The following is a 15,195-nucleotide window of genomic DNA, read 5'->3' as shown; positions in this document are numbered from 1 at the left end:
TCAGAACCAAGAACGCTTAAACTTAGAGCATATATATGGACATGTAAAATTAACACACAGATAACGCAATCAAAGAAAAGACCACAAATGAAGTCATGAAGAACTTTGGAAATAGAATGTTGTGAGTATTTTCTAAAAATACATAAAATTAGAATAAATGATACAGCTACAAGATTATCTGCTTAAGTAACACAATTCTACATTCAAGACTTGAGCAATATGTATAGCAGAGACCCCCATAGTTATCGTCAGTTTTGATGTAGACGCAGTGAACAATTTGATCCAAACTAATGTCATAGAAACAGTTAAGTCTCACCCTTGAAACTATGAAGTTGAAAATAAAACCTGATTAAATATAACTTTGTTTCATGCAAAGACTATTTATGTCAGGAGTATCTGATATTTTTAGGAACTTACATTTTGAAGAAGGTAGACTCATTCTGCAAAGAAAGTTCAGAATGATAAATATCAGACTTGCAGCACATTAAAATATTAATATTTAATATGTTTACTAAGCAGTCTCTGTTATTTTTGTTGTGCATCTATGTAGAATTAAATCCCCTAATTTACATTTTGATTTCCCTCACTGATCTGATAATCACAACACAGATACAGCTGTAAAGTGCAATGTATGCTTTGGTTTCCTTAACTAAAGAAAGCACTTTTATAATGGTTTTAGCCAAAGATAGGACGCATGTGTTTAAGGACATTACTTGAACAGATGATAATCTCTTTTTACAGTTAGAGAAAAGCCATGAACTACTTAACAAAAATGGTTTCATTCTGGTAGATTAGTGAATTTTAAAGCAGTCCTATTATGTAAATTACTCTGAGAAATTTGGAAGAATTCCACACTGAACAAGGATTCACTATTAAACTAATTAAAAAAATCTTAGATCAGGTTTACAATTAAAAAAACAACTAAAAAATAGTTGGCAAACCATGTAGCAATTCAAATACAAGCTGACCATTTTCAAAATCTATAAATATTTCCAGAACCATCTTATCAACATAAAAACAGGAAGAAAAGGGGATGGTTACAGGGTTCACACGTCTGCGCAAAAGCATATATAAAGGTAATGTTATGTACATTTTATTTCAATAAAGACATAAGACAAACAGCGTAAAGATGCCCAGATGCCCTAAAGATAAATACATTTAAAAGATTCTCATTAAAATGAATCTGTAGTATTTCTTTCCTGCAAGCAAAATACCTTTCTTTAAATACAAAAAAAAATCAGTATTCTGAATTGCAAATGTTTTCACTTTTTGCAGAAAATCTGCCATGATGATTTTTTTTTAATGAATAAGGATTTTCCACAAAACAGGCTTGCTCTACATGCTATTTTTTTTAAACAGTTCAGTGACACAATGTGCTAGCTACATACACAACAGATAATATAGTAAGAAAACACTCAACCTGATGAAAAGTTAAAATCTTCATTAATACACTGGAAAAAGTTGACATAACTCATGCCTTTTAAAATCAAAAATACAAAAATTAAATGTTTTCCTAAAAAGATTTTCCTTATTTTAAGGACTCATTTGAAAATGAAGCTGCATGTAATTTGTACAATAAAATTGTACAAGTAAACAGGTAATATACATAAAAAATTAATTGACATACTTCTCAATTATCAGTTGTCCACCTTTAATTTCCAATACTGTACTTTCTTAACAAGCATACAAAATATCAAACTTCTCTTTAGAAAAAGTGCCGTTCTGTGACATCTTTTACACAAAAACAGTCTGAGCCTATGGCATGTTAATGCAGTCGAGAGGCAAAGCATCCTAACTTTTACAAATTATACCTTCCATAAAAAGCCTCCTGAAAAGGAGATTACACACCATTATAAAAATATCAACCTCTTGTAGTAGCTGCATTAGAGATCCAAGGCTTAAAGACTATTTCCATATAGCATAGAAAACCACTATGATAGCATATTGACTGCATTGGTGGCATGGGAGTGTACTGTACCACAGGATTATGCATAGTTACTGTTTGGAACCTTTGCTGTTACACAGAGTTTAAAACTGATTGTAATGCACAGCGTAACAGAGGTACCATCAGCCCATGCAAAACATCTTAAAATACTGAGCCACTGTGCAGAATACTTCATTCTTGGAGGAAACAGAAGGCAGCAGTAACTGAATTGCATCAAACCTAACAGATGACCAAACTAATTCTCCTTTCAAGACTTGCATGCACAGTGTAGTCTGAGGTATTCCTTGTCCATCAGTTGTTTGTGCCACTGCAAGATATTGACTGTCCAGAGTACATGCCATCACAATGGTTTAAATATTCTGAATATTAGTAATTCTTATATTCTTCTTATCTAGCCAGTCTCTTGATTTTTGAAAAGATTTCAACTACAGTAGAATATTACAGAAACAAAATATAAATGCATTTTTTTTTCTAAATGAAACTTACATGGACTAAAACTAGAGAATATTTTTAAACAAATATACAGTATGCAGGCAGACAAAGCAGGAAAACGGCCATTCAACTGTATAATAAAAAACTAATAAAATTTGGCTATTTCCAGAAAAACTATGAAGCGCCTCAACTAAAAGGAATGCATAATGAAATTCTAATCTAATACAGGTCAAAAATGTAAAAAGGTTATAAACCTTAACAGGAAAAAATAAAACAACTTTTACTGGCCATTCCTGTTGAAATGAGAATCTTAAAGTAACAGAAAAGTGGCTACAAACCCACTTAGAGCACCGAACAGAGAGAAAATAAGAGTCCATTTTCAATCTCTGTTATATCATAAAATCCTGTGTTTCTACAGGTCAAACTGCTGGTGGCAGAAACAGAATTCTTTATAAACTGCAGATGTCCTGTACATAAAAAAAATTCATTGGAGTTGCACTAGTTCTAAAGACTTTTCTGTTCTAGCCTACCTACTGTGTTGTACTGTATTGTACTGTATGTATTCAATCTCAGATATATAAAGTCTCTTTCTGTAACCCTTGATTATTGTTGGGCACCAAAGATAAGAAAAGCAAGACGGGGTACAAAAATGCAAAATTTCAACAGTAATGGCAATGTTTTTGTTTTAGTCCAAAAGGGTCCTGCATTTTCTCCCCCTTCAGTAATTGGACAAAAGGCTTTAATCTGGGGGTAGCAAGTCATGCAAGCGAAATCTGTCTCTGATGTGTGGTCGGACATCTTCATTCTGTAGGAGGAAAGAAATTGTAGGTTTTAAAAGAATGAATGCATCTGAATGTCAGATTTTAACAAGATTCTGATATCAGTATTTTAATATAACAAAAATTTAATATAACAAAATATAATGCATGAATATTTATAATTACAATAGGCTTACGAAAATAACTAAATAACATTCACAACTTTGGAGTACAACTATTTCCATTTAAAAAACAAAAGCATACAACACAGCCAACTACAAGCATTGTTTAACCTAAATTCCTACAAACATTCAATTCATAACTAATGTCAGAATACTCCAGTTCTTTATTAAAGGCATAGCAGTCCTGGGACATACTCGGTAGTACTTAGAGTAATAGTTTCAAAAAGAGATGTACGTTACTTACAGCAGTCTAAATCTCAGTGAATCAGAATCTCAAAATATGTGAAAATGCTTAAAAGAGCTAATTGTAACATATTAGGGAAAGGAGAGACTAAATAAGGGAAATACTTACCAGCTCTACAAGTTTCTCCAGAAATGGAATCAATTTTAGGAGTTCATTGTCATTTTTATCCATGAACCAGCTTTCTATAGGAATTCCATTTGAAAGCTAAAGTAAAATCATGTGTTATTAAATTTTATACTGAATTTATCTGGAAATACAACTTGTGAAATAACATTTGAGGGAAAAAATATTTCCAAGCTAGCATTTATTAATATGCATTTCCTGCTCTAAAGTTTGTATTAAAATTAACTTATAAAATATCTCCTTCCTTTGCATAAATCATTGCAAAAATTTCCGCATCGAAGCTGAACTATCTAACTCTAAAAGTTCTGCTGAACAGAAAAGCATTGGTATATTGAGCAAATTTCATTTTAAATCACTCACAGATACTAACTATACTGGATGCAGTTTATATGTGCACATGAAGCTAGGTTAGGCAGTTTTATGAGATTTTTGTTCTTTAGCATAGGTAAGATGTTAGAAATCACATTCTGCACTCGTCTATGTAACAGGATTAGCTGGAATAGTTACATAGCACACTTCTGGAATAAATCTAAATCACACAGTGTAACTTGAGCGTTTAAGTATAAACAATGTAATGGAGACCAAACAACTGGTAGTTTCTTTAGAAAAGATGAATGAGAAATAAAACTGATATAAGCCTGTTCATATAGGTCACTTATTTTGCTCTTGATCAGCTCGTCACAAAAATAACAAGAACAAGCAAATCTGAGTGATTTGCTAAAGAGTTTCTTTGTAAAATTAAACACAAAATTATGTGTAAAAATTTAATACAAAGTTAAATCAAAATATTTTGTTCCACTGTATTCCTCCAGAAAGTTTTTTGCCATATCTAAAGTTTGCTGATAGCAACTTACATACCTGATAGGCAAAGGCTTGTGGTGAATTGTCAATTATGATCGTTTTTGAAAGATCTCGTCCAAGAATATTTAAATCCTTTATGTAGTTTCCTTGTACACAAACACAATGCTCACGGAAAAGTCGATGCCTGTGATTAAATTAAAATACTAATTAATGAGACAAATTACAAAATCTACATTGCATAGGGAAAAGGAAATTTTTCTAAATATTATCTAAGTTTTTTTCTTCTGATCTACTTCACTTTTTTCAAGAACTGTTTCATTTATAAATACGATCTCTCTTTTGAGCTTTTTCCTGTTAAAATTACTAGTTAAGGAGATTTTATAGTAATCTACTTCTGCTGGCAGCTGTTTTTGTATTCTATTTAACCAGAAAAGCTCAACTCAGATTTAACAAATAGCTGTCAACAGGATCTTGCTTTCTAATGATTTTTCCAGATGGGTTGACAGAGACCCATCTGATTTTGCAAGACGCCAAACTCAGAGATTATGCCTACACTGGAACCCATTTATATAGTTGATTCCCTTTTTGTTCAAATTATTAGAGTACATAGCCTCCCTATGCCATTGCACGCTAGAATAGAAAGTATTAGAAGAAATGGTTTCCTTTTTATGTTACCTCTGTTTGCAATTAACCTATTTCAGTTGTAAGAGTTTGAAAAAAAGCCTCGGAGCCAAAACATTCCATCAGCTTCTTCCTTTCTAATTAGTCTGCTCTCTTCTAATTTATTACACGTAAGAATAAAAAGACTCAGAAAAATATCCTGAATAAAACTGAAATTTCATTGAATATTAACTGTAAACACAACTTAAAAATAAATTCTGAACTAGACAGATAGTTTTACATTTTCATGTTACAATGCAGTCTCTTTAACGTTGCTCATATTTTCAAAGCAAAGTTTTTAGAAGCTGTACATAGTGTGCAAAATTTCATAAAAGCGTTGTGCTCTTAATGTTGCTATGGAGGAAAATAAGCTGATGCCTCAGCAGCGAATGAATTTATATATAGATTCTGAGTCATATGTGTGGAGTGCCTGACAAGTCTACCTTTAGGCTAATGTCAAAACTAATCATGCTTTGATGTCAGCTTTCAGTGGCACATGAATCACAAGTAAATTCATGAATCACATGAATCCATCTGCAAATTTTTAGAATACTGTTGGGCTGTACATTTTATTATATCTTTTCCTGTTCCCAATGCATTTAAAATTGCCATCCCCAATCATACATATTAGGTTCTTGCAAAAAGATTTTCAGTGCTACAGACGCACATTTAGACTTGTTTTCTGTAAGTGCAAATATCATACTTGTTCATACATCCTGTTTGGTTTTGTAATTCAGATAGGCTCAGATATTCCAATGATTGTGCATTTCTAACTCTGAAAGTCTAGTTTGGTTTGCCTGTTCAAAACACAGTAACAAATTAGTTTATCAGTAAGAAACCAAGGTTCTCCTGTGCCACATGAAAACAAGCAATAACATTGTTCCTGCCCTACAGCACTTCTAATGAATGATATTAGTGCTCTATGCTGTACTGACTTCAGTACAAATACCAATTAGATAAATTATAAGCATTTGCTCTTACAATACTATGTTTTAAGCACAGCAATCATGTGGATTAAAAATAGTGACAGTTTATCTTTACGCTCTTAATAAAAATGTGTTATGATGTCCCTAAACTGCTGAATGAAAACAACAGATGAATCATTATTCAGTCAAAATGGTAATTTTATTATACATTTAAATAAAGCCAGATTTTCACTCAATAATATTAAAATAAAATGATGCAGAGAAACACTTTATCAATGACCTCCCAGATACAGAATCTAAAAATACAGTCCTGACCACAGCTAAGTACAGTTGTTTACTTCCCTTACTTGGAATATTCCATTTAGAATGAATCCCTGAGAAGTTCCCTCTTTTGTTTCGCTTTTCTCACCTAACAGTCCCCCTTCCACATGAGAATAACAGAAAGAGTCTCATCCCATATAATTTGCTTAAATCTTAAGGAACAGTTCTTGAGAAAGGCCAATCCCTTTCAAAGAAACCTCAGGATTAGAAAAAAAGACAAGAAATGAAAAATCAAAACAATTTTGCTTCAAAAACCACACAAAAAAAATTGTGATTGAATAAAAAATAAAATGTTGATTTGGAAGATAGCTATATAATACAGAATTAATAAATAATAAATTTCAATAGTTTAAGAGCAATCTAATCTTCTATCAAAAAAGTTATTTTCTTTATTCTTTCTCTCTCTATATATATATATGTATATATATATATATTCAAAGGCAGCTGAAACATACTTTTGCTACCCAAGAAGTCATATTCAGTGAATTTCAGTGAAATTGTAACATGCTAAAAAAAATGAACAGGTAAGCTTTTAGGCCACCAGGTGCAATGTGAAGCTATTTATCTTATCACCAAGACAATAGTTCAATCACTTCATTTCATTTTTCTTTCACTCTTAAGACTAGATATGACCACAAGAAATCAGTTTAGTGAGACACCCTGCAACAAAGAACATGTCATATTCAATTTCTTCATTACATTTGTTAGGAAAACTAATTTGATTGTTTACAACAGGTATGTTCACAATTTTTTATTTTTACCTGACCAGTTGCTTTTTAGGGTCTAGTATGTTCAGTAACTTGTCTGCATACACCTTCTTAGAAGCAGTAAAAAGAATGATCTAGATTAAAGAGGGAAAAAGTAATTATTTTAGATATAAATATGTGAATATAATGTAAAAAGAAAATTCAAAGGTAGCATCTAATTCTTCTTACCTCATAAATCTGAGACATACGTTCCAGGAATTCTCTGAAGAATGGCCTTAATCGGACATAAACCTGAAGCAGAAATGGACTTTATTAATAATTCAAAATACTTTTGCTATCACCTGTGCTAATTACCAGTTTATAAAGATTTAGTCGATCAACATTATGAATGAAGTAAGCAGCAAATAGGAATTACCCACACAATAATAACTTAACAAAAAAAAAATTAAATTAGCTTGCAACTGCTGACAAAGCACCTATAAGTAAAAGAGTAAGATGATAAAAACAGGCTTAACAATTTTACTGGAAAAATTTATTCAGTTAGAAATCATTTAAATTAAAATATAAAAGTTCGACAATCTCTAAGAAAAAGAAACTGTCTGCTTGGACTGAATAATTTGAATCTGCTTTGACCAGTTGGGCAGCATCATTCATACAAGATAGTGTGTTCCAGCATATAAGCTAAGCAGTCTTCTCATTAACTTTCTTCCACTAAGAACTAAACAGTGAATATGGGAGTGTCAGAAGTAGTAAAAAAACAGTTGGCTTCAGCTCTTTCCAAAGTTCCATTAATTTGAGCACCACCAGCAAACAAAGAACTGCATTCATGTATAAACAATTCCCTGTAAGTAACTGTAGACTCAAGAGAAGAGATACAAAAAGATAAGAGACTTCTGCATCTCTAACTCAAAATATAAGACTTAGTCTTACACAGAAAAATCTAGATAAATCTATAGCTTGGGACCAATGACTCAAAATTAAGGGAGATTTGACAGTACATATCAAGGGCTATTCTTCTACTCCTGCAGTAGAGTATTTTTAAATTTCTATTTTTTGTTTGAAAATATACATAAAATTTATTTCACAGATGGAAACCTAATGAAGTTACACATTACAATCTCAACTGTCACATCTTGAATCTTTTAGACTATCTGGAAGTCAGATTTTATACATGTATCCCTTAGACCCACAAGAAAACTTAAAGGTCTCTTGTACTAATGACCTTGTAGTACTGGAATTTACTGTGAGCAAAGATCAAGTTCTATGATAACCAAGTAGGATGTGAGATACTGATACTAAATTCAGTGAAATAATGAGGCTATAACATGCAAAACTAATACTGGTGTTTAGCACGCCGAGTTCCTTCACCTCTCAGTTTTCATCCATGTTGTGGCTGCAGCTTGATGCAAAGCGTCTACACCGCGCTTACAAGCTGACGGACTACTGGGCTCAGCCCATGCCAGCTCAATCCACCCGATTGTAAATGAAGACTTGGGCCTGCGCTAGCTTTGACAAGCACGCTCTGATTTATCCATTTCAGGCCCTGGAGAACTATCAACCTGTACTTGAGGGCGTACTAACTTGAACGAAGACCCTTTGTGGTCTTCGGCACACATTTGGGCTTAACCTTAACCAACAGTGAAAATGCATGCTAAGGGGTGAAAATGACCACCTTATTCTCCGCTTACCTTTCTTTTTGTTTCAGGGTTTGCCCATATATCAAATAAAATGCTTTTGAGAAAAGTATCATTAAAATATCCAGAAAGAAGAGGGAATATATTGACCTTACTTTAATTTAAACCAAGTTCATTTCAGATTTAAATTGACCTGAAGCAATTTACTTTTAAATCAAAGCAAGTCTCCACAAAGGATCTGTATTTTAACTGTAACTGAGTTGTATGAAATTTCTATGTGGACACAACCAAAATGACCAGAAGGAAAGGAAAAGGGAATAATTTAAGTGAATACAGTTTCACATTGTCAGTACATGCTGGAATAGATCTCAGTCCTTTAATGGAAGCATACACAATGAAAATCTCACTATTTAGCTTAAAATTTAGTAAGGCTCTTATTTGTTCCTTTTTAAAAGTGTCTGAAGTTCTCACTTAATTTTACAGAGTGACCAGTTACTATAGTAGTGTTTACATTTGCAGTTTTTCTAGACTAAGAATAATAATCAAAAGCATACAGTCTTATCACATCTGGTAACAAAGCCATTATTTCTAGCACAGGAAGATACATTCACTGACTATGCAAACAACGTCTACTTCCTTTCTCATTTTGGCAACCCACAGTGTGAGGCAGTAAAGAATTATCCCTCAGATTGGCTATCAAGAATGGTTTGGAGAGACCATAGGCTGTGCTTGATAGGTTTCTGGGCTGCATTTATCCAAGATACTACTGAAAAGCCAACTTTCTAAATACAGAGTTGACAAGTGTGTCTTTACACCATATGTCTCCTGACGGCAGTAAAATCTTTGTGAAAATGACATATCATTTTACGACAAGGTAATGAAGTTTTCTTCAAAGACTAGATGAGGTATTTATCTTACCACAATAATAAACCTAATGAATTAACTCAGAGCCACCAGGTGACCAGATGCTAAGTAACATTCAAGTTATCTGTGGTGGTAAATTCAGTGTAAACTGTTCATTTTGAATGTCTTTTCTGTATACAGTAAGCATATAATACACCCAACATCCTCCTTAGTTGAAACATAGAGTTTCAAGGGAAGGTAACAACTTTTATGTATTTTTGTAGCTTTCCTTTTGAGAAAATCACAAAAGACGATATCAACATAAATTCTTCAAAGCAGATATCAATGATCTTTGTGATCAGTATTGTTTCTACTCATTTCTCCCACAGTTGAAATGGTATTTCACAGTAGAAAGGGAGTGTCAGAAACTTGGAGGTACAAGTGATGAAATATTTTTATTTGCAGATGCCAAACGGTTTATTCTGTTCATGTGATTTTCCTGAGTAAACATTTACTTATTGGGACCTAAAGCTTACTCTTCAAAAATAAAGTCAGTCACAGAAAGGATATCAATGTTTTCACTGCATATGAGATAATAATTCTGCATATGAGATAATAATTGGAAATAAGAGTGGATAAGAAGGATGATGTTTGGTTTTAAGGCTTCTTCAAGAGCCTTCAAATTAACATGTCTGTTCTGTTACAGAAGAAACACAGATGTCACTTCAGAAACAGTCTCCTCCATAACATCTCCTCTACAAACTCTCCTGGCAACCAAAGGAATAAGCTAAGGTATCTGTGAATATCTTAAGTGTCACTAATATAAAGAAAAGCATTTGCTTTTACGTTACTGTTCCTTTTATATCTGGATTGAATCATATAGATCATAATGGCCAGTTTAAGGAATTTTAAAACACATTTGAATATATCAGAGAATAGTTATGGCTTCCTCAATAAAAGGAAGTTTGGGTTCCTCAGGCATACATGCTTTTTCTGTTTTGTTTCTCTGAATTTGTTTCGTTTGTAGATAATTGTGTTCTCTTTGTAATGTGTTCTATTTTAGATTACTGACATGGACTTGTAAGTGTGCATCTATTTTAAAATAAAGTTGTTAAATTATTTTCTTTCTCTGAAAAGTTCACATGTAAATGCACGCAAGAAATCCAGGGAAAATAATGTCTTTTCAGAATATGTATTTCTAACTACGCTTTATATCATAGAATCATAGAATCAGTAAGGTTGGAAGGAACCTCTGGAGATCATCTAGTCCAACCTCTCCGCTCAGCAGGGTCACCTAGAGCATGTTAGACAGGGTTGCATCCAGGCGGCCTTGAATATCTCCAGAGAAGGAGACTCCACATCCTCTCCGGGCAACCCGTGCCAGGGCTCTGTCACTCTCACAGTGAAGAAATTCCCCCTCACGCTCAGGCAGAACTTCCTGTGCTTCAATTTCTGCCCATTGCCTCTTGTCCTGTCACACGGGGCAACTGAAAAGAGTTTGTCCTCGTCCCCTTGACACCCTCCCTTCAGGTACTTGTACACATTGGTAAGATCCCCCCGCAGTCTTCTCTTCCCCAGGCTGAAGAGGCCCAGCTCTCGCAGCCGTTCCTCATAGGGCAGGTGCTCCAGCCCTCTGATGATCCTCATAGCCCTATGCTGGACTCTCTCCAGTAGCTCCATGTCCCTCTTGTACTGGGGAGCCCAGAACTGGACACAGGACTCGAGATGAGGCCTCCCCAGGGCTGAGTAGAGGGGCAGGATCACCTCCCTCGACCTGCTGGCAACACTCTTCCTAATACACCCCAGGAGACCATTGGTCTTATATATTCATATATATATATATGTATGAATACACACACACACACATATATACATGTACAATTTAAATAACATCCTCAATGGCAGATTCACTGATTTGTTTTTACTGTTTTGTGAGACTCTGGCACAACATAAGACAACTATAATATTAGAGCCAGTTAAGATGAGTTGACACAGAACTTTGGGTAACCAAAACAGAGGGAATAGGTAACCAAAGTAGAGGAAATTACAGCAAAAAATATCCCCCTTTCCCTCTCTACCTCTTCCTCCCCTTCCTTTTGCACCTTTGCTTTTTCTTCCTAACAGTTGTGTCAGCATTCCAAGTTTCTCCCTTTCCTTCTCAAGTCCAAACTTCAGCATAACTCTGGCAAATATTCACTTTGTTCCCTTCCATCTGCAGCGTTACTTATCTCCTCTCCTTATTTTCCTCTACTGCCTGATTCCACTGCATACACAAATTCTAATACCCCATCACTTCCCACTCCTGTTCTCTCTGTTGACATCTAATATGAAAGATAACTTTGTAAAAATACATATATCTAAGCCTAATAATTTTTGCCATTTTAATAACTGAAAGTCTATTTGTCCACAGAGATATATGACATCACCTACTTCAAAGTGACTCACACAAACTGCCATAAATACATAAGAAAAGCCTCCTAAAATCTTTCCCTCAGAATGATCACCATATCCCATTACTTCAATGGCACTAAAATATGAATGTTCAAAATCAATATGGTCATTCAAATCTGTCATAATGCCCAACTATTGCTACTTAAAATACTCTGAGGAAAGTTGGTGCATAAGGCAGACAGCAACACCAACCTGAGAGCAGTAGTTTTGAAAGTAGTTTTACATGGCATTCTGCATGTGTTTTAAATGGTATTCTTTACACTGTTGTACTAACTTTCAGTATCTGTTAAATGAGAAACTCCTAGCTTATTAAAAATCAATAACCCATTAATCCTAACAAAACCTATACTCAAAGATATAGTAGACACAAGTTTTCAATGATTTCTTATTATACAAGAAGTTTGAGATCTGTTTTGGGAAAAAAACTGTCACAGACAAAAAAAAATCTTAAAAGAAACATTTTTCAATTAATTTTCACTTCTGATATTTTTACATGCAACTTCCCAAAGTGTGTTCAATTTTCAAAAAAACCACAACACTTTAGTTCTTGGAAGGAATTATTATTCCTTTTATGAATTAAAAAAACAGATATGTATTCCATTTAGTGTGAAAATCTATGAAATTGCAATAATTAATTTCAATATACCTGTAATAAACCTGTATACCTCAGGATTTTACTAGCATTCTATAAGGTGAAAAACAAAGACACATGGGTTAACTTGCCAATGGGAAGCTACACTTACGCCCTGCACTTCCAAAATTAGCCCTTACTGCAACACGGCAAGGCCCCTTGTCTGGTCCAGCTGCCTCCATGCACCCCATCCAACGTCATGGTCAACAGTATCAAGCTAACCTGCTCCTAGTCTTACCTGGAAAAGCCTTGACATGGTTTGCTGCCAAGGAGTTGGGTTTGCTGACAGCCTTAGTTCAGACTGCACGGGACAAGTACGATGCACGGAGCTGGGTCCTGGGAACGTGTGGGGCTGCTCCTGACCTGGCAGCAGCCTGGACTTGCCAGCTAACCAAGCCAGACTCATTTCTGACTGGACCCTGCAGTAAGCGCCTGGAGATAACTGTCTTAAAATCATATTATAACCACACCGAGGTACCAGAACCTTAGCCGTCCCTGGTTCTTCAGGAGGAGGTTCTACTGAACTAAAAGTAAGTCTTTCCAAGCTCAGACCGGGTTTCCTTGTGGGTGCTGCCCAAGATACACTTTACATGATGGCTTTACAGATCCAGAGATGGTAGCTCTGCTGCTACGTCAGAGAAACCCACAGACCTGGGTACCATTAGAAATGAGAACCAGAATTCACAAGTGTTTTTGCCTCATTCCACTGTGGTAACAAAATAAAGAATCTAAGCAGTCTTTGGCTACAATGAGATGGAATCTGTGTAATGCTATATTTGGTAACCTACAACTGACCTACGTAGTTCTAGAGCACCTTTCAAGGACCACAAAGACCAAAATGAATTATGCAGTGATAGATCAATAAGGACATATTTCAACTCAAGAACTGAGTGAACACATCTGCATTTTGATTAAGGCCTACTTGTGAATGGAAGCTATCCTTTGAACAGAATAGGGGGCGAGATGATCTCATGTCTGGGACTTGATGCCTTCACAGCAACAGAAACAAAATATGATGAAAACCTCTTAACTGAGTAAAAAGATAAATTTTATAATAAGAAAAACATCTCAATGTAAAGCATTAAAATAGTACAAACAGCATAAAATCTAAGATCTGCAGCTGAGGAGTTCAAGATTTATTCCTGCTTTCCAGGCAGATGCAAGATAGCATTTAACAGACATTCTAAGAAAACTTCAACTTTGCAAAGACTTTATTTTTACAAAGACTTAACCACTAGCAAAATTTAGAGATTTCTCAATGAAGGAAATACACACAAATGAACTAATTCATTTTTTCAAAACTCTGAAGTAGGCAAGCACAACTGTACCCATTTTACAGAAATGGGGACAGCATGCTCTGAGTGACTTATCCAAAGGTTAAAAATTGCACGTTAGTGCTGGAATGGCATTGTAACTTTTAAGTTTCTAGAACACTGTGCTAAGCACATAAATTAAATGGTTCTTTTCTTCTGCACAATTTATCATAGGTTGCATGAATTAACTTAAAAACAAACAAATGCTATTTTTAGAAACCTTTCTTAACAACAAATCTTCACTTGCAGTCACTGAAACAAACAGCAACAGAGCTGAGTTCCTGTACTTGAAAAGTTGTTACTTGACTCATAGGGCAATGGAATTTAGGTATACTTTGTATTAAACCTTTTAGAATCTAAGTCAATCTGATTCTTACTGTTGCAGTATACTATTACGGCCAGTTCTGAAGTATCTTTCTGAAAAAGTGTCAAGTTTATTATCACACTATTAACACCAAGAATACTGGTTTGATATCTTCAGATCGGTAGGAATATTGAAATGCTATGAACTCAGGTTCGCATTTGCATTATTAGTCAGATTTAATGTGAAAAGAATAAGACATTCAGTAGGAAAATGAGCACTGAGCTCAGTTACTCTTTCTTAGAAAAGATAAATATTACTATTTTTCATATAGATTTTCCAGAAATACTAGAAAGTATTAGATATTTTCATACTAATAAGTAACATCTTCAAAAATGTATCTTTTACATCAGATATTGTTTTCAGTGGGTTGTATTATGCAATAGTTTATAGATAGTAACTTGCTGACTTCTACTCTGCTCAGACAGCTTAGTGTCTGCTTCCCATTGCCAGCTGAAATGACTTTCAAAATGAAATATGGAGATGTGAAATTAATACAGGATTACACCAGAAGGGGTGGTCATTGATAAGCAAAAATAACACATTTCAAAAGGTGCAAAATAGCTAATCATTGATTAAGAACACTAAAAAGGGTATATCAACAAAACTCTGTTCAACTTTTATCACAGGAAGATTACTTATCTTCTTGTATATAATAACCTAGTTGAACATGAATTTAATTGTATCCTTAAAATATTTAAATGTCTTGCTTATTACCCGTGGCTTAGTAAGAGGTGGAGGTTTATTAAGTTGTAAAGTCTAAATAGAATACAGTGATCAGGACAGTGCGCTCAGAGACAGCGGCCAACTTTCTCAAGCCTGTAAGAAGTTACGGTTCCTTGGCAATTCTAGGCTTGAGAGCT

At 34.4% G+C, this 15,195-nt stretch overlaps 1 protein-coding gene across 4 annotated transcripts in view; it reads right to left on the bottom strand.

Annotated features, from left to right (window-relative positions):
• Positions 1-104: 104 nt before the first annotated feature.
• The window catches only part of CTDSPL2 (CTD small phosphatase like 2), a 47,170-nt gene continuing 32,079 nt past the window's right edge, over positions 105-15,195 (bottom strand). For 3 of the 4 annotated variants that reach the window (XM_062584209.1, XM_062584208.1, XM_062584210.1), the window contains exons 9-13: positions 7,328-7,390; positions 7,154-7,233; positions 4,543-4,669; positions 3,670-3,765; positions 105-3,182 (exon numbers count right to left, since the gene is read on the bottom strand). In XM_062584209.1, coding sequence (XP_062440193.1) covers positions 3,117-3,182; positions 3,670-3,765; positions 4,543-4,669; positions 7,154-7,233; positions 7,328-7,390 — 432 coding nt within the window. In that variant the 3' untranslated portion in view covers positions 105-3,116. Of the gene's footprint in view, positions 3,183-3,669; positions 3,766-4,542; positions 4,670-6,897; positions 7,053-7,153; positions 7,234-7,327; positions 7,391-15,195 lie in introns of those variants that run through there. The other variant, XM_062584211.1, reaches the window with a different exon arrangement.

Source organism: Rhea pennata, chromosome 10, assembly GCF_028389875.1.
Source record: "Rhea pennata isolate bPtePen1 chromosome 10, bPtePen1.pri, whole genome shotgun sequence".
Taxonomy (NCBI): Eukaryota; Metazoa; Chordata; class Aves; order Rheiformes; family Rheidae; genus Rhea; species Rhea pennata.
Note: the sequence above shows the minus strand (reverse complement) of the source record. Positions and strands in the feature narration are given on the sequence as shown.